This window comes from Notothenia rossii, assembly GCF_949606895.1.
Source record: "Notothenia rossii genome assembly, chromosome: 11".
Taxonomy (NCBI): Eukaryota; Metazoa; Chordata; class Actinopteri; order Perciformes; family Nototheniidae; genus Notothenia; species Notothenia rossii.
The window spans coordinates 41,784,553-41,805,599 of NC_136910.1; the positions used below are offsets into that span (position 1 = coordinate 41,784,553).

Sequence of the window (21,047 nt, forward strand, 5' to 3'; positions counted from 1 at the left end):
AATTATTCATTTTGATAAACCATGAAAGTTGGATTAAGCTTTTTCATTTTGGCTTTTGCAACATCCAATCTCTGAAAAGGAATGTTTCTAATGTTGCTGATTTCAAGCCATATGCATACTGTGTTGGAATTAAACCCCATTGATTGTCCATAGAAATGAATGGATACCTGTCATACAATCAACACGGATAATTGTCTGTGGTTCAAACCTTACCTTAGAAATGTTCACCAGAAAGATAGACACACAATATAATGTGTCGGTCTGGACAGATACGTGTCCTCAAAATCATTTGTATTTAAGACAGAAAAGTTCCAATAAAAATCTTTATTTAATCTGCTACAAATGTCAGTTGTTTCTTGCATGCATAGTTTCACACACTTAAGACAAGTAAAACACAAAGTAAGATTTCCCTTTGGAAGAATGTCTCAACATTATAACATGCATAAGCCCCCCCATGTCCATTTATGAACAGTCAATCTAGAATTTAGCAGCCCCATCAACTTGGAAGGGCATTTCAAGTAGCCATTTTAAAACATATAATCCAATGGATTGTAGGCCTACTTCTAAAACACAATGTACACACTCAATACACTGAATAAGACTCATGTTTTTCTTGTAAACTTTCTTTGGCTTTTTACATAAAGAAGCAAATGCGGCTTCTTCACAAGTATATGTAATCATGGCAGAAGGGTAAACAAAAAATGATATTAGAGCTTATGCTAGGGGCAGTTTAGTGGATGAGGTTGATTGTTCAATTCATCTTGAGGTATTAAAGTTAAATCACTTCAGGATTGTTTAGACTCACGAAACCCCAATAAAACAGGCAAAGTTCATAAAGCTCTCTGAAAAAATTAAAGCATAAACAGAATTTCTCTTTCATTTACAGTTTAGTTTTAACGCTCTGTGGTATCTGTCAAACTTTATGAATTCCTTCAAGCAAAATTCTGAATAAATAATACATGTAATAAAAAAGGCATATCGCTGTAGTCAAGATTAGAAACTCACTGTAATTTAAGAGAATTTCCTTCGAGATTTTTTTGCAGTTGATGCACACTGAACATGACATTTATCACAGTAAGATAGGCATAATGTTATTAAAATCAGCAGAACTGCATAAGTGCTACATTGTACATAATTACAAAACAAATATTGGCTTTCCTTAACCAGGGTATGACCATAGTCTTAGGGGACATTAAACCTACAGTAGGTTGGAAAGAGACAACATTATGCACAAAACACAAACACAAACACACATCTTTGATAGAATCACATCAAATATTTTCATATTGCCATTTTATGTTTGTGCTTTAGATGTCCTCTGCTTTAGCAAAAAATGTGCTTTGTTAGTTCAGATGTTTGCTGGCTTACAGCTGTAGTTACAAATGTATTTTTTAAAATGCTACATTTATTAACAGTGTTGTAAATTCCCCTGCCTTTTTTGGTCTGGTGGGAGGCGGGGCTTAGCCTCCACCTACCAGGCCATACCTGATCCCATTTAAGGCCTGTAATCAGCCCTGCTCAGTCTCTCCCGTGTCTGTATTATCAAGCTGATCCCCATGTGCTCTCTTCACAAGCTGAATATCGATGCATTATTAAGTTGTGTTTACGTTCAATGTAATGTAATGTAATTGGTGATTAGGTTTATTGATAGCTTGTTTAGGCTTATCTGGCGAAAGCAATATTTGATTTTTTTGTTACAGAGTATTGTAGCTCTTCCTATTTCCACTTGTGTTTATATCCTAGCCTTGAAATCATCATAACCATCACCATCACCATCATCACCATCACCATCACCATCACCATCATCATCATCATCATCATCATCATCATCATCATCATCATCATCATCATCATCATCATCATCATCATCATCACCATCAGCTACATCAACTGTCAACTGCATGTGAAGCAAATAAATGGTTAAACTACTCTCATCATGGGTCCTCATACTTTGACTGGTATGCCAATGCAGAGGCACTTCAGGCAACCCTCCCTAAAATTACAGCCTAGTTTTTACATGGTCCTTCGAGCCGGAGTGCTTAGGCATTGGATATGGACCGGAGAGAGAAGCAGGATGAAGAGGGACTTCGGCGGGGAGCATGGAACAGATATGCACCCTCATATCTGCAAGACTATGAGCACTATGGAGCTTCTTACCCTCCCCCATCCACCCAAGAACATAACATTAAAGAAATCCGCAATATGGTCATGCAGCTTCTTGCTAGGCAGGACGCTTTACAGAGGCAACAAAGCTCATATATAACTTGTCCCTCAAGCTGTAGTGATGAATATGACACAGATTGTGAAGATAATGCTCTACCCCAAACCCAGATATGTACACACAGTGCATGTCAACTGATGCTCCAAGTGCCCCCCATGTCTAGTCGGACCCCCGCTGGACTGATGCTCCAAGTGCCCCTCCAGTCCAGTCAGCCCTTCGCTCGACTGGAGCGTTGAGCACCTGGTACTGGGGGAGACCCACAAGGGGACGTGGGGGATACTCTTGGGGCACCTGTAACTGGGGAGGACCCACAAGGGGATGTAGGGTGGACGCTTGAGGCACCTGGTACTGGGGAGGACCCACATGGGGATGTGGGGGAGGAGCTTGAGGCACCAGGAACTGGGGAGGACCCACATGGGGATGTGGGGGAGGAGCAGTTAATCTCTTATTTAATAATGTCTGAGTGACACAGATTTTACAACAAACAGTGTTTGAGCATCCCGCCCAAACATCCAGTTCGACCCATTGAGTCAACATCAGCATTAAATATGTTGGTATTTTTAAAGAAAATGTGTTTTTTAAATAAACTTTGTAAAAGTTACAAATGCAGCTGTTGGTTTTGATTATTTTCTAAGAAATGAACAGTGTTGCTTCTGGCTGTAAACAGCCTGTGTGCTTCAGCATGGCAGTTTCAGGGCGGGGTTGATATGTTTTCGTTTCCATTGAAAGCTCAGTAGTTCAAGATCCGTTGGTGCTCTATGCTGGTCTCTTTCCTCGTGCTCCCACACCAGAGTTCATGTTGATTCATGGTCAGGACCTCATCGAGACATCATCCGCACAAACTCTGGGAATTAAAGGAAAGAGCTGATCTTTTTTTTTTTACCAAGCGTTTGTTAAGTCACCTCAATAGAATATGTGATGCTGCACAACTACTCCTTTATACACATGATACAATTATTGTTAATGTAAAGAGGCTGTCCTTTTAGTGCCAAATCTCCATTATCCCTTAACTGTAGTTGATCTCAACTCACAGTATCAAAACATTGTATTGTTTTCAGTAAAAACAGACACAATAACCATTTATTTTCTAAAATGATTGATTGGTAACAAACACTCTAATCATAGATCCAAACAGAACTTCTCACCTTTTATATGACTTGGTTACTTCCTGCCATACATCCCATTCATAAGGAACATTTTGACCATAATCTACTGTGCATGTATCTAGGACTTTCAAAGATGAGTCTCTTTTTGTGGAGAGCAGTGGACTCACTGTCACAGCCAAGGAAAAATTGTTCTGCTGCTTAGAACCTCAGACATAACACCAATCATCAAATACGTTTACAGTAAATTTACACCACCTATATGCATACATAAGGAATACAATCAAATGTAGCTTGGACATTATTTCTGATGGGTTGTATAGAATTCAGGAAAACATATTAAATGATGTTGATGTAAGTATCGTTTTACAACTGAGAGTAGCAGTGGTTTCTAATACTTTCATCCCTGATGTGTTTGCATCTTTTCCTCTGTGGGTAATCTGTGAGGTGACATAATCCCTTGGTGTGGAGATAATCTGACAGACAGACCTACTGTAGTGCCTTCATCCCCTCACCTCACGATCAGCGTGGTGTCCAGATATCAGAACACATGCTAGGATTTTACTTTGAAGTGTCTCTGAGTGTGATTTAAAGCGAGAGACAAAGTTATGATGTAAGCATGTTTGATTTCCAGGCTCTGCACGCTGTGAAATTAAATAGTATATGTATAAATAGCAAGGCATGGTGTGATGCACTGCATAGGATTCTTTACCTTCAAAGTCCACATGCCCATCTCCGTTGAGGTCGATGTCTCGTAGGATGTCCTCCAGGTCTCTGTGTCCGACCTGAAAGAGTCAAGTTGAGGGGAAGGTGTGAATAAACGGACAGGATCAGATGGACACCATGATTGATAAACAGAGAGGATAGATACTCTCTACCTGTTGGCCCAACAGTTTTTTCATTGCTTCTCTGAGTTCTGCTGTGCTGATCTGGCCGTCACCATTAGTGTCGAACTGAGAGAGAAAAAAATTAATGAAACACAGTTATTACATTAAAATCATAAAATACTATATTGTGAAAATCTGTTTTTTGTTTTCCATTTTATTGTCTGTGTGTTTATTACTGCATATTTCCAGGCAAAGGCTCTTTAATTATTTTTGAAATATTACTGTATACAATTAAATGCATTATGCTATTCCCCCTTTTCTTACATCTAATCCTTAGCTTTTTTCAACCACTATCATCATATCTGAATTACCAAACCACCAGTAGAACATCCTTAGATTATTGCTATATGATATATGACATGATATAAGCTCTATATGCGTATTGTTATCACACTCAGTTTGCTTTTCTGTACGTTTTTTCCTAATGTCTTTCCTCACCTCCTTGAATGCATCTCTCAGCTCCTTCACCCCAATCATGTCTGCGGTTTCAGCCAGAAGTTTGGGCCCCATGAGTTCAACAAAGTCCTCGAAGTCAACATGTCCCCCCACTGTTGGGCAGGTTACAAATAATAAAATGGGTTAACCTTTACGGTAATCTAAGAGACACAAGATGTATTGCTTTATTTGTACTTTACCTGATAATTAGTCATAGCATGTACAACTGATTCTAGATATTTTTCAGATGAAAAAATGTATAAGCAGGCACATTAATGCACATTTACAAAGGCACCATTTTACTCACAATTCATGTTGATCTGCTGGCTCAGTTCAATAAGCTCCATCTCTGTTGGCATGTATCCCATAGTTCTCATGCAGTTCCCCAAGTCTTTACAGCCGATAAACCCATCTTTGTCTTTGTCAAACTCCTTAAAACCCTCACGCAACTCTGAGAGCGAGAGACATGAAGAGAGAATATGTGAAGATTATTTAAGAATATTGTACAAATTAGAGTTATATCTACTCATTCTTTATTTTTCACTGAATTTACCATCCATTTCTTCGGGCCTCAACTCTCGGTCCTGTGAAAGATCAGTGAAAGGTCAGGATTCAAACACTGCTGGTATCTTTCAAATCATGCCAAAACGTAGCATTCCACAAACAATATGATACAATAACAGCAGGCATGTGCCGCAGAGTGCCAAGAGTCTACATGTTTCCTTCCAGTCAGAGGGGAAGAGCTTTTCAGTGAGATCACCTGCTGCAGAAAACAAGCACTCCTGGCACTCTGTTACACCCTGTGGAAAAATAACACATTAGGGTTTTGGGAAAGTAAAAATATCTGAAACACGATGAAATGCAGAGACATTGGTGGGACGCAAAGCTCACAATAGATTCTCCATTTCCCCGTCCATTAAATCAACACGACTCAATCTCAACCCCTGCATCCATTATCTGAGAGTTTGTCTTCAGAAGAGTCATTAAAACAGAGGTCGTCTACCCTGAGGATTCACTCTTTTCTTAAAAGAACAAGATTTTGTCCAAACAAATTAGATTGGTTAGATAATCATGTTAGGAACATATCCGCCATTACCATAGCCCAGATTGAACAATTCTCCATCTTGCTACAAATCTCCACCATTGTTTGAGTAATGCTTCCTCATGCATAACTATACACACACCCTTGCCTTCTTGATCTCAAAAGGACTAAATCATATTTCATCTTCTAAAATAATAGCCTGTCATTTCAACCACGTTTTCCGTACATGCTGTTAGTGTTGATGTTACAGTGAGAGGTGATTACGACACACTTTCATCACATGTTTTTGTTATTACTGTCATGTGTTCTTATCTCTTGCCATGCATGCACATGATATTGTCTGGACTTACGTACAGCCTGCCGGCTCTCAGCGAAGCCCTTGCGTAGAAAGATGCACGCAGGCCCCAGTACGGTGTGCATGCTGGCTCCGTTCTGGGCCATGGCCAATAGCGGCTCAAGATAGGCCCCCCCAGATCCCCCCTCCTCACAGGACTGCACTGCCTTGTAGTTCTTCTTTTGGTCCTGGGGCAGCATTTGGGACGGGGGGAGGCCAGACATGGGAGCAGGAGCAAAGACAGGGGTAGAGACCGTGACTCAGATTATGGAAGCATGGAGTCAACAAGAAGTAGGATGGTGGGGGGGGGAGAGGGTGACGGGCATATGTCTGCCAGTCACAGAGAAGTGTGGAGTCAGGTCAGTCATGACCGAGGAAAGCACCGCAGTGAGAGGGGAGAGGGGGTCATTTGTCATGACATGAGCAACTGATGCCATCCATGAATCTGTGCTGCAGTTCACAAGGCTGCACAACAGAACACACCACCGAGCCTCTGTCGCAGGAGTTATAACACATCTCAATCCCCTAGTGGCAGACTAACAGAATCATTTAACAAAACAGAAACCCTAACCCTCATCCCCCTCTAATGCCAATGGTGGAGTTTATTGCATGGCAAAAATAAAATGCCTATGTCCCACTGTCAGCCTCACCCAACTGCCCTTTTATTTTCAGCTTCCAATTGTCCCGCCTTAAAATAATTATTCCGATTTATTACAAAGGGCTAAAGTGTTTACTTTTGACTATCCTGTCTAACAAAGATTATAGTTTGAAACAGCACCATCAAGAACAAAGTCCTAAAGGGTGATTAAAATACATTTTCCAGATTAACTTAGTATAATTATAAATAAAAAAACATAGCTACATTTGTATGATTGTTCTGTCTTTCTTGTGGCAATGTCGCTGTACTGCGCAATCACAAAGACTATAATATAGTACCAACCGCAATGCTTCAAAATTAAGAAATTGTATTCAGTAATCCTCTAACATCTGATTAAAACAGCAGAGTAAACAGCTGAACACATTTAACTGACAGCCTGATTCCCTCTGATGACACAGTCTAAATGTATGGGTAGTTTTATTGATGGAGCAGAGCTTAAAAGGTATCAGGGATTTTCAATAGTTGATTTAAATCATTAAGATGCTGGTAAGTTACTTCAATTTCAGTTTTCTGTGCCCACATTACACACCAATTGTGTTGGCCAGAAGTTGAGGCTAAAGTTCAGCCAGCCATTTAATTATAATCACCCATTAGTCAACTAACCAGGGGGCAAAAGTTCCTTCCCCAGCTGTCATCCCGACTACAGAGAGAGCTACAGGTTTATTAAAATGGGCAATCGCTATTCATGAGTGGACAGAAAAGCTTCTTCTAAATTAAGCCAAACAAGGTCCAAACTGACTGTTATTTAAATGAGAGCGAGCAGCTGCCTGATCTTCGGCTGAATGCTGAATACAAGCGTATTAGAAATTCAGTTTTAATGCTCTGTGACTATCCTTTCTTGGCAAACATTTATCTTCAATTATTGCCAAGTAAAATCCAACTCATGGAGAAAAATTCAGCTAAAGTGAGTGGAGGTGACTAACTGTCAGAGTGAATTACCAAGGGACAATTTTTCTGCCGCTTTAAGCCCCACAGACATAGCACCCGTCTTCAAATGCTTTTACAGTAAAGGTTCAACACTTATATGCTTAAGGAACAAATCATTATGCATGCATACATACATACTGTATTCATCTCTACAGATGACCTTCACACTCTTAATGCCAGTTCATGCATTGCTTCAGTCCCCACCACCACAATAACGGATGCCCACTGGGTCATCTGACCAAGTGATGCAGAGCGGGGCTGTCTGAATATCGTGCCAGAAAAATACTATGAAGCCACGCGCTTGCACTTATATAACCAAAGGAAGAAGGGGAAAAAAGCAAGAACTTCTCAAGCACTCCAACCAATTCTGCACAGATGGCATCAACAGTTGCATGTCATATTGTGCTTCCTCAAGGATGTGCAGCTGTGGAAATGAAGGAACATATATTTGTGGGATTGTCTGTCTGCTACACTGAGTTCATCAAAGCATACGCTGATACGATGAGGACAGCAGATGTAAGAGATAGTTCAAAACCAAGGTTATCTTCTTGATCTTCTTGAGTGTTTTTCCTTTGTTGATCCTCGACTGCGCACTTGTATTGTCGTCCAAAAGCTAAAAGATCTGATGTAGTTTAAGAGCACACCTGTTTTGTAGCATCACATCCTGCAGGTGCAGCTCAACAGAGTAGAAAGCTACAGCTGGCTGACAAGGTAGCATCACTGCGGGATTTGACTGATGTTTGGTGACATGATCCAAATTCACCGACTTTTGTTCGCCCATCAGGTTGAGCACATCAGCAGCTTGACAAAAGGCTCAAATGTTTTTTTTAAGGGATTGTAAAAATGCACTAATGAGCACGAGGGGATCTTAAAAGAGAGCATTTGATAGAGGTCATATTACAGCTGCCCTACTCAATGAATAAAGTACATACATAATTAGTTTTCAACACTCAATAAAGACAATTATTTCCTGACTAAAACTACAGGTTAATCTTAAAACAACTCTTCCAATATTGCCTCAAATGCTAACTCAAGGTGACACAAAAGAAGGGAAACAGTTTTAGACAGCTTGTTAGTGAAGATCCATTCAGAGCAGGTCCAGTCAGATCGCCTTCAGTCAGGTTGGGGGACACACCATGAGACAAACATGCAACAACACCCAGGGGATTCAAGAAGACCACCGCAGAGCTTACCTTCTTTCTAAGCGACTTTAAAGAGTTGCCCATTGCAAAGAAAAAAAAATCCTCCTTGTCTTAAGTTTTCTCTCTAACCGTGACTGTGTTACTGTATGTAAGTGTAGGCATGTGTGTTTGCATATGCTCCCGGGCATGCATGGGAATAGGAGATATCAAAAAGGGAAAGAGGGTTCTGAGGGTCATTGACTAACATGAGAGGACATCTGGGAGAAGGCAGGGAGAGGAGCAGATATATCATAGGGAGGTAGAGGAGGGAGAGGACGGAGGAGTTTACGGGGAGGACCTAGAGGCGAAGACGCCGGGAGGTACGAAGGGAGGGACACAAAGACAAAGGAGGAAATATGTAAACAAGGATAAAGGACAAAGGACAGAACCAAACAACACAAAGAAAAGAGAGGAAGCATGCATGTGTTCAGAGCGAGGTGCAAGCGCCAAGAGTAGAAAAGCAAGATTGCTCATTCATTCCATCCTCTCTAGCGTGTTGCCTCCCTCTCTCCCTCTCTCCCTCTCTCTGTCTCTCTCTGTCTCTCTCTCTCTCTGTGTCTCTCTCTGTCTCTCTCTCTCTCTCTCTCTCCCTCTCTCTGTCCATCTGTCTCTTGCTCTTCCCCCCCCCCCCCAATCCTCTCTCCCCTTCTCCATAGTTTAAAACCATCTATGTGAATCTGACAGAAGAAGCTCGTTCGGACAAGTATATTACCTTCCCCTGAGCGAGACGCTGGAGACACTAATCCAAACACGCACACACACACACGCAAAATCACACTCCATTAAACACACATGGATGTGGGGCTGTTGAGCTAAAAATACACGCTCTCTTTTCACCCCCTACTCTCCCATATTTTTCACCACTCTTCCCCCAGCATTCATCCCCCCCTAACACACACACACACACACACACACACACACACACACACACACACACACACACACACACACACACACACACACACACACACACACACACACACACACACACACACACACACACACACACACACACACACACACACACACACACACACACACACACACACACACACACACACACACACACACACACACACAATGTAGAAGCATCACAATGTCATGTTAAGCTTGAAGGGCGTGGATTCAGATCAAAGCCAAAATGTGCAATAAATGACACGTGGATTGTGAACCACTAACGATGCAAACAATGTGTGCCAATGCAAACACACAGTCAGGCAGATACATGCTCTTGATCACCCCCTCTCACACACACACACACACACACACACACACACACACACACACACACACACACACACACACACACACACACACACACACACACACACACACACACACACACACACACACACACACACACACACACACACACACACACACACACACACACACACACACACACACACACACACACACACCTATTGTGAAGAACTATGACTGAGAAGGAGAGTGTCGCTAAAGATCAAACGGCTCAAAATACATCACTAAACAGATGCAAGGGGGGTTATGTGTCATTTAAAGATACTTTTACTGTGCATTTTCATTTTATGTGACTTTATACTTCTCCACTACATTTCAGAAAGCAATACTCTACTTTTTGCTTTACATCCTTTTTTACAGTCTACCTCCAAAAATCTGATGCATTTCTTATACAGTAAGAGCATAACAATCTTTTGAAAAATAAATTTGCATTTTACAACCAGATTCTCGGTGGAGTGCAAACCCCTCAAATCAAAGCATATTCGAAGAAACAGTGAAAAGGTAGCGCATGGCTTTGATGAAGGCTCCGTGCTAAGCATATTTCTGAACAACAAAATACAGTTTTTCTCAATCGCTAAACCCACTATTTAGAATCAAAACTCCTTTCATCAAACCAACAGCACAGCCATCGAAACAAAAAACCATTTCTCTACAACAGTATACCATTTATCATTGATATCACACAAAATGCAGATGCTAAGCAGTGTTTTGCAAAACAGATCACACAATTCTCTAACTGAAGTTACAATTCTCTACACAAAGATCAAAAATCTTTTGTGTAACTCATGTCTACAAAACAAAAATAATCTTCTCACAGTGGATAACACTTCCTCATAAACTTAGACCATAGCTACACTAATTGACACTTGATGTGCAAAATATTAACACTTGTTATCATTCAATCACCCCATTGAAAAAGGTAACTGCATGGAATGTACTGTATACCTTACAGTAATGATGTTACATTGAAAACATTTACAGTACATGATAGAATTTGCATGACTGTACTTAAAATATTTTTTTAGATGGTGCCGGTAAAGCTATAATAGTGTTGATATGACTTGCATAGCTCTTTGAGATGTTCATATGGGGAGGATTAGCTATAGCTGATACAACATTTTTACAGTCAGTAATTGTGGTCTTTTCCTTTTTGCACATTGAGAAATGTTTTTTTTTGTATTGGGGTGAATTGAGTACTTCACTTCCATGTAAATGAATTGCTCACAGCTGACATCAATGAATTTCCTATAGTAATTGTAATTAGTGAGAATCCTATAAAAGACCTCCCTCACTTCAGTAAGATGTTTGTCAAGGGTTGTGTCGACACGCAAGGAGATATTTCCCACGCTGCCTTGCAAGGGAAGACATACGCTGTGACGTAGATGAGGCTATGTGGCCAGACAGACGGCAAAGAGCAGATCAGTAAAGCTATATAGATCTCATTCTCTGCTTTACTGCTGATTTACATCATTTTTTTTTCCAGTGTATTGCTATTCATCTTTTGTTTCTGTTACGGTGCTCTACTGAAAATGAGACATAAAAACAATGACATAGTTACAGTAACACACTGTTTTTCCTATATGTAAGTTTGTTTCTCCCAACTTGTCAGTTTTCCGTTCAGTTTCCAATATCGATAGCTTGAAGTTTGTGTATTGATGATTGTAGTCAGTATTTAGTGTGCCACTTAGTAATGACTGTTCAAATAGTCTTCTCATGAGCTGACAAATGTTTGTTTTTGGAGAAGGTATCTGGTTTTGGAAGGGGTATTTTTAGTTTTGAGTGCCTTAGAGCACTTTGCAAGAAATGTATATTGTTATGGTAGAATGGGTTATTATGGTGACCGGAGTTTCAGTTATGAAAACACATTTGTCTCATTAGAGGACAATTTGTTCTGTTTCGATCGACTTATTCTTTTTTGTGACCAGTATTTTCAGTTTTGGTCATGTAAGTGCATTTTGCAAAAGATATTCAGAGTTATGGCAAGTGTGTTTCTGTTTAGATGGCTATGTTCTTGTTTTGAAGAAATGAATTTTGATTCTAAATAGTGGGTTTAGCAATTGAGAAAAACTGTAAATGAAATGCAAGTATTTCGTCCTGCTTGACTTGGAAAACTGGGATCTGCTACCTTTACACTTATTATGAATCTGGTCTTAAAAAAGTGTTGATTTGTCAGCAGTTTAACCAGCTGAGCCTTTAGGCTGTATCCATGTTAATGCAAAAGCAACACAAATATCATACAAAATGTAAAGGATGTTAAAAAAAAATATTTGAATAACAATTACATTCCACCCATAAATAATGATGAAATGACCTTTACTTACATCTTGTAGTATTGTATTTACATACATTCCCTTCAGACTATATCTTCTCTGCTATGAATACAAATGTGCCATTCTCAGTGTTTGTGCACTGGAGGCTTCACATTATTCCCTGCACTTGTGTAAGTAGCATATTTATAACTTATATAAAACAAGACAGATTTAAATACTCAGAGAATGAAATTAACATAAAAGGAAACAGTCGCTGGGAACAGAGTAAAACACACAGAAGTAACAAAACATAAACAAAATTACATAAAGGTGAAAAAAGCGTGTTTTCTGAAATTCATTTAAAAGAGCAGGCAGGGTTTGCGTCCCTGATCCCCTTCAGGCAGGTTGCTCATTTTTAACATGATTTGCCTCCAAACAAGCTGTGACGTAACACAACCTGGCTGTTTGTCTTAAGTTTCGCAGAGAGAAACGCTTTCTCCTTAGACACAGTTGAAGAGAGCCTTCTAGTGTCAAACTGCACATAAATCATTCTGCAGTTTGAATGTCAAACATCCAAGAGGAGTAACACCTTTTTAAACAGAGGGGGACTTTTGAGGATGTGAGTGCTTCTTCCAGCACCATCTAGAAATACAAAAAGAGACATGTATTATTAAACCCTCATTTAAGGCTTTTACCAGCAGCATTCACTCCTGAGCTAACTTGAACTAAAACCATAGCAACACTAATAGATATCCTTATTTCCATCCACTGATGACCTTGTCCATTCTCTGCCATTTAAATAAACACATTCACGCCGACGTCGCTTCCGATCTCGCTCCTATTCAATATCTGCGCGGCTCCTCTGTGTTGCTCTGTGGATGATTCACCCAACCCTCACCGGAGGCTCATTGTGAACTTCAGAACACATCAGACGTCAGACACAGGGGCCGTCAGCTCTCATAATGTCAGACCACTATAGTGAGCACGGGCATGAGATCTATATCTCCCCCTGTATCCTTCTCCTCACCCCTTTCTCACTCACACACACACACACACTGTACTTTACATTACACAATCCTCACTGACATCTCAGGACAGAATTCCAATGAATAGCTGTGGATGTTTTCCTTGAACCACACACAGACTCTACATTTAAACTAATGTGTGGACGGGAAGCTCATTCCAAGAGAAAAACTAATAATTACTTTTGCTTTATTATAAAGATTTTGAGGTCAAATATAATCCTGTCTCATCCACTGCCAAGAGTGTGTTAAATGAGTGGAGAGATGTACAGTAGGAGGGGGAAGGACAAGAAAGGATAACATGACAAGCTGTGAAGCGTTCATCATCAATCTGACATTTGTTCTTTTGTTATTGTACGGAAAACTTTCCTTTCTTTTCAATTGCAAAGTGGTAACCTTGTCACGGTCAAACGTTGTCTGAAAGCAACTGGGTTTACTTTATTGTTTTTGTGTGTGTGTGTGTGTGTGTGTGTGTGTGTGTGTGTGTGTGTGTGTGTGTGTGTGTGTGTGTGTGTGTGTGTGTGTGTGTGTTTGTGTGTGTTTCTCAGAGGCCATCTAGCCGATGAAAGAAAATACAAAGCACACATGCGTCATCTGCTTGTGCTTGGGTTAAGACGTCACCGTTTTATCCTGCCATTGATTCATTTAGCTGAAATATTGAGCGTTCATGCTAGATTATTCTGGAAATTCAAAGCTATTTCAGATAGTTCAAAACTGTTTAATTGGTCTGGTTAAACGTCTAATGCGTCATCAGCTGAAAAATATTGACATTGCCTCATTTGAGTCAATTAAACCCCTGTTGTTTCTCCTCTGACTCATTTATCCCCTGTCCTCTGTCTCTCACTGATTTCCCCTCTCAGCCTCAGGTCTGCATGAATATTTAGCATCACCACGCACACCACACGCATGTGCTTCAAACTGCATCCCGTGCCGTTGAGTGTGCAGGTTATTACATTTCACTGCCTAATCCTCATCTCAAAAAAGGGATTTAACCAAAGAGAGACATTTTCTGCCTCCTCCTTTGCCAGCGCAGATATAAAAATATCCAACTGTGTCTAAAAATAGCCTCGTATACTCTAGACATACTGCAGGCATATGCTGTGATGAATATGATGATTTCCTTCCCTCTCATTTCCACCCAGCTCTTTCTCCTTATTCCTCTCATTTTGTATTTTGTCGTTCTGCATGCCTCCTCTTTTTTCACTTCTCAAACATCACCAAGGTCAGTGTGACCCCGGAGGAGAAGAGGAGGAGATGTTTTATAAAAGGCAAAAAGAGGAAGAAAGAGAATAAAAGACAGGAAATGTCATTGGGCGAGATGACTAAAAGGGAAACCAGGCGATGAAGTGAAGGGCCAATTTGTTTTTGAAGACCTTTCCTCACATTGCCTTCTGATCCGTCTAGTGGGAGCAGGGAAGTTAGAAGTGTTTGCCTTACATAACAATCATCAGGTCTGCCAGCACTTCTATTTATTCTTTGTCCTCCTCCTGATTTACTCGCTTCCTTCTCTTTCTTCCCCTGCCCTCTCACTCATCCTGTCTCACTGATGTGACACACAGTGGACCATTAATCCCTCTTTCACTCACACACACTCACACACACTCTCTGTATTCAGACCTATTAGAGCGAGCAGTGCTTGCTCCCTCTGCTGGATAAAACACAATCTTTCATCTACATTTCATTTGAAAAGAAAATCATGTCCTCACTAATAGACCTAGATAACAAACCTCTTGCAATAGCTGGTCTGAACCACATTTACAAATTCCTAATGAATTTTTTTTTTTTTTTATCTATGCGAGGTCACTGAAGGGCACACAAGCTGAGGGATGTGGTGATTGTGAGGAAATCTTAAAATAGAAACGGATATTCTACAGGGACAAAAAAAATGCTTATGCTCTGTCCTTAGTCAAGGTGTGTTATATAACCTGGAAGGCCTGAATGTGCAGGAAGAATATGGTTTTGTATGTGCTTTAAATATATGCATTTTAGTGTGTTGTCTTGAAACCTTGCATCACAACCTATCTGTAACATTGTTGCTGCAAAAGGCATTCAAGCAGCTAACCACATCTCACGTTTGTCCTTATTCTAACCCCTACATACTAGGCTCTCTGGTAATCATGATTAATCTTGTGAATATCCAAGTGCGCAGTAGAAATTGGTAGCTTGGAAAAACATGCGCACCCGAAGGTAACTTGATCTTTTTATTCAACCGTTCCTTAAATGTGCTCTGTCAGGTGGCATGCTTGCCAAAGGATTTGAATATGTTTACCAAGGCAAACAAAAAAAAGCCACTCTGCCCTCCTCCAGTCTCTTGTATTCAGGTCTTGACGGGCTATTTTTAGCGCATGCCACTGGGAGCGAATGAGTTCTGTTGGGGTTGTATGCAGATCTTGATGTTACGCAAGAAGAATAATGGAAATAAACAATTGTAGTGTGTAATATTTCACCATTCTTTCTACGTAGTGCTGCCAGATCTATTCAAGGAGCCAGGGCATGTATTATGACTGTGGGGTCGCTAAAATAAAACAGCTTGGTGTAAGATGCTGAGTAGGTGCAAAAATAACTGTCTCTTCCATCATTTTCTTTCTTTGACCATTTTTTGTTCTCTCTTTCACACAAACAATTATGCACGACTGAGTGCACAGTCAAATCACAGCTATCTCGACAGCTGATATGACTTATCTTCACATTACAGAAAACCTAACTCCTACCCTTTGAAGAAATAATGATTCAGCTCCAAGATATGCATTCATCAAACTTTTTGATGCTTTTAATGTGAAGTACAACTGAGTAATCCTCTAGGTAGATTCCCATCTCTAAACATCTTTCATAGCTACATTTACCAATTAAACTATTCAAAAATATAAGGGATTGCTTACTGTTGCTTGAAATTGAGTGGAAAATAAGAAAGATAATAAGCAGAAACGTCAAAACATCCGCTATTTCCACCCAAAAGCTGGTGGAAAATAATGGAGATAATAAACAGGAACATTAGGTGCCATTTACACCCAAATCAGCAGCTCTAGAGATTTTATATAGTACGTCACTGCATGGATTTTGCCTCACTGGAACCCCTAAGACTGATTGAAGCTCTGGCCTGGATTGAGAGGAGTTATTTCTGGAACACATTAGCGTTCGGGGAGGTAATTGTCTCCTCTCCAGCTTTTTTTATCCTCAATGCAGAGAGAAGGATTTAAATGAAACAAGAAAAGAGAAGGGGGGAGAATAGACAACCCTGAAGTACTGGATAAGTGCACGATGTGTCGGAGTCACAGGAGAAGAAGTGAGGAGGAGACGGGTGTATTAGTGGACAGGTGATGCGGGGAAGAAGAGAGGCACAGTTTATCTGCTGCTGACCCTCACTCACCAACGTTAGTTAAAATGTCTTCAGTGAAGATTATATTTCAGTGTTTACATTTTACTTACCTGTCATTATTGTGTCTTTTTGTGCATGACAAGCTCTCATCACTGAGAAGTGTTCCACACTGAGGGAAAGTTGATCCCCCTGCTGTTATCAGGTGACAGGCACAATGAAAGCAGCTGTATTCAAATTGGGACGCATGAGAGACTGCAGACCCCCAGCTGTGAAACTGATGGATACCAGATACATACAGGAGTAATATTGACTGGATGCATGCATCAATTTTTTATTTGCTCAACTGGGGTGACTGGAGGTTCGGTCACACATGGCTCCCAGCTTCACCTCACATGTAACCCTCCACCTGCCGTCAGCCCTGGAGTTTCTTAAACATCAACAAACAGATATTTGCCAATAATAAAGTACATCAAAATGTCCCTATGCCTAAAAAACACCTTGCTTTGGGATCTGTGTGAAGATATTGGACTGTATTAGTTCCTATACTATCATTTTGATAAGGATTTATACACATTACAGGACTTTCTCAGAAAATTAGAATATTGTGATAAAGTTCTTTATTTTCTGTAATGCAATTAAAAAAACAAAAATGTCATACATTCTGGATTCATTACAAATCAACTGAAATATTGCAAGCCTTTTATTATTTTAATATTGCTGATTATGGCATACAGCTTAAGAAAACTCAAATATCCTATCTCTAAATATTAGAATATCATGAAAAAGTATACTAGTAGGGTGTTCAACGAATCACTTGAATCGTCTAATTAACTCGAAACACCTGCAAGGGTTTCCTGAGCCTTGAAAAACACTCAGCTTGGTTCAGTAAACTAAATCACAAGTATGGGGAAGACTGCTGATCTGACTGCTGTCCAGAGGACCGTCATTGACACCCTCCATCAGGAGGGTAAGACACAAAAAGAAATTTCTCAAAGAGCAAGCTGTTCACAGAGTGCAGTTTCAAAGCACATCCACAAAAAGTCTGTTGGAAGGGGGAAATGTGGCAGGAAACGCTGCACAACCAAGAGAGATGACCGCAGCCTTAACAGCATTGTGAAGAAGAGTCGCTTCCAGAATTTGGGGGAGCTTCAAAGACAGTGGACTGAAGCTGGAGTCCAGGTATCAAAAGTCACTGTTCACAGACGTGTCCGGGAAATGGGCTACAATAGCCGTATTCCCATGGTCAAGCCACTTCTGAACTCAAGACAACGGAAGAGGCGTCTGACTTGGGCTAAGGAAAAGAAGCACTGGACAGTTGCACAGTGGTCCAAAGTCCTCTTTTCAGACGAAAGCAAGTTTTGTATTTCATTTGGAAGTCAAGGCGCCAGAGTCTGGAGAAAGGCTGGAGAGGAGCAAAATCCAAGTTGCTTGAAATCCAGTGTGAAGTTCCCACAGTCAGCGATGGTTTGGGGAGCCATGTCAGCTGCTGGTGTTGGTCCACTGTGTTTCATCAAGCCCAGAGTAAATGCAGCTGTGTACCAAGAGATTTTAGAGCACTACATGCTTCCGTCTGCTGAAAAGCTCTATGGAGATGAGGAATTCATTTTCCAGCATGATCTGGCACCTGCCCACAGTGCCAAAACCACCAGTAACTGGTGTACTGACCATGGCATTACTGTCCTCGATTGGCCTGCAAATTCCCCTGACCTGAACCCCATAGAGAATATGTGGGGTATTGTGAAGAAGAAGCTGAAAGACACCAGACCCAACAATGCTAATGAGCTAAAGGCCGCTATTGAAGCATCCTGGGCATCCATAACACCTCAGCAATGCCACAGGCTGATTGCCTCCATGCCACGCCGCATTGATGCAGTAATCCGTGCAAAAGGATTCCCAACCAAGTACTGAGTGCATTAATGGACATTTTCAAATGTTTGATTGTGTTTTGCTGTTATAAATCTTTTTTTTTTACTTGGTCTGAGGAACTATTCTAATTTTTTGAGATAGGATTTTTGAGTTTTCTTAAGCTGTATGCCATAATCAGCAATATTAAAATAATAAAAGGCTTGCAATATTTCAGTTGATTTGTAATGAATCCAGAATGTATGACATTTTTGTTTTTTTAATTGCATTACAGAAAATAAAGAACTTTATCACAATATTCTAATTTTCTGAGACAGTCCTGTATATTAGCTATTTTATTTTATCATCCCGCACCTATGGCAAAAAAATAAATCCGTGCTTAGGCTTATCACAAACTTTCAATGTTTTATCCCTCCCCCAAAAAAGGGACTAGATAAATGAAAAAGTTCTTATTTTTAAACAAAAGTTATCCAAATTAAGCTTTAGTGTCTCCTTAATTGTATGTCAGTTCCCATCAAATGTTGCTGTTTCCAAATGTGGCTCCTCATTATGTAACACAATGAGCTTTCAGTAATAAATTAACTTGACTCCCATTTCAACAAACAAACGTATTCTTATGCACATGTTTCAGAAAGTTTCTCCTCTTACCTGTCCAAAGACTGACTTCACTATGGGATGGAGGACGGAGTCAGACGCGGTTATGCTGACTCTCTTGGATGTGCGGCTGGACTTCGCAGGTGCTCTGGTCGCAGGTGGGTCGGAGCTGAGGCTGGAGGAAGACCCGGTGATCACCCTCTCTCTGGGCTCGAAGAAGAAATCCGCATCGTCCTGTCCTTTTGGGTAAGACGGAACCGGAGAGGTCCTCCTGTCCTGCGGGGAGCCGTGCTGGAGCTGCGCTGCGGGAGGCGGCTCACCTCGGGAGGAGTCGTGAGGATGATGCCTGGTCCTGGTGGACTTGCTGCGCTCTTTCTGGAGCCGGCTCGTCCTGTGCCTCGCTTCCTCCTGAGCGTACCCTTCATCCTGGAGGCTCGCCTGCCGGTGAGAGTGGCTCTTCTGCCCCCGGTGGTCTCCTCCACTTCGAGACACCTCTGCGTGTCTCGGTTGGCAGAGAGGTCTCCGCGCACTCTCGCAGTCCTCGGTCCAGGCTCCATCCTCTCCCCCGGTGGGGTGGTGCTGGACGCGGTGCTGGCTCCGGTGATCCTGCGGACCCGACTTACGGTTGTGGCCCCCCGAGGATTTCAGAAGGGAAGTAGTGGACTCGCTTTTGGGGAAAGTAGAACTCATCGTGCGCTTCCTCTCGCAGAGTGAAGCTTCTGCAGGCTGGGGGGCGCGTGAAAGAAAAAGAAGGCAGTCCTTCGCCACGTGCAGGTGTTCAGCATCAGTCAGTTGACTTGGATCTAATCTACAAACCCGAGCATCACTGCAGTCTACAGGAGGGAGAGGAAGTGAATGTGAAACAGTGACAGTCAATTTTGGATGACACGAGCCAAGTTCATAGGACGGTTCATAGAAAAGGTTTTAGAAAAAAGATGACAAGTAGGTTAACCAGGGATCTGTCTTGGTGTTTTTGGTCCATACATAACAATAAATACATGAATATAACAGTGATAAAAAAAACTATAGGGAAAAGTTTTTTTTTTTTTTTTTTAAAGGGGCGGTAGGACATCAGCATTTTGGTACTAAATGATTTGAAAGTTATTATCACAATAATTACAACAAATTCATAAAACTCACTCTTTCAAGCAGATTCTCCCCAAATATCACACTTTAAGTTGTGCAGGTCTAATTGTCAGGGGTCCTAATTAAGGGAACTTTTTTGACTTCATTGGTAAAAAAAAAAAAGTACACCTTCCCTCTTTCTATTTTATTTTTGAATGTCATATACATGACAACAGCATTCTTAAGTTTACTTCCCTATGATATTTTCATTGACTTTTTAACAACAACAAAAATTCATTTATATATAAATGTAATACAATAAGCTTTCCAAATTTCATCTATTTGACAGAAAATGGTTGGACACAGAAATAATACCAAAGTAAACATGTTGGAATATTTTACCATGGCTTACTCAAAATAGAAAGTTCAAAAGAAAAAAAACACTGAAAATCTTTAAACCTCATCCCATCTGCACACCTACGGTCATAATTCTCACAGCAGATGTCCGGGGATGCAGGCAGAGTGTGTAATGATGTCAAAACATGGAGCCAATTAGAGAATCAAGCTCTCACGAACTGTGTTTCACAGTGCAGAGCTGAGAAATGAACAGATTGTTGCCCTCCTCTCTGGGGAATTTGTGTTCTCTGACATCTGTGTCTCCTCTGCTCCAGGGAGAGGCAAAGTATCTTCACTCCATCGCTACCATCCTCCCCCCTCTTCATCATCGGCCTGCTTAAACCACTCTACCTTTTTTCATCCTTCGTGCATCTCATAAAGTGCTGCTGAGCCATTGTCTCTTTCAGGTGTCACACTATCCCTTACACTTTAACCAGCCTCTTATTTATTATGATAACCAGTAATATTCTGTGTTTTTATCTCAACGTTTG

The 21,047-nt window shown here is 40.9% G+C and overlaps 1 protein-coding gene across 1 annotated transcript; it reads right to left on the reverse strand.

The window, feature by feature from the left end:
- Positions 1-309: 309 nt before the first annotated feature.
- LOC307024765 (calcium-binding protein 4-like) lies at positions 310-19,821 on the reverse strand. Its single transcript, XM_079659159.1, has 7 exons — positions 19,150-19,821; positions 5,200-5,230; positions 4,954-5,097; positions 4,650-4,759; positions 4,203-4,277; positions 4,037-4,109; positions 310-3,065 (listed from the first exon to the last, which is right to left on the reverse strand). Exons 1-7 carry the CDS (start codon positions 19,783-19,785, stop codon positions 3,040-3,042), a joined length of 1,095 nt encoding a protein of 364 aa, XP_079515285.1. The 5' UTR covers positions 19,786-19,821; the 3' UTR covers positions 310-3,039.
- Positions 19,822-21,047: the final 1,226 nt, after the last annotated feature.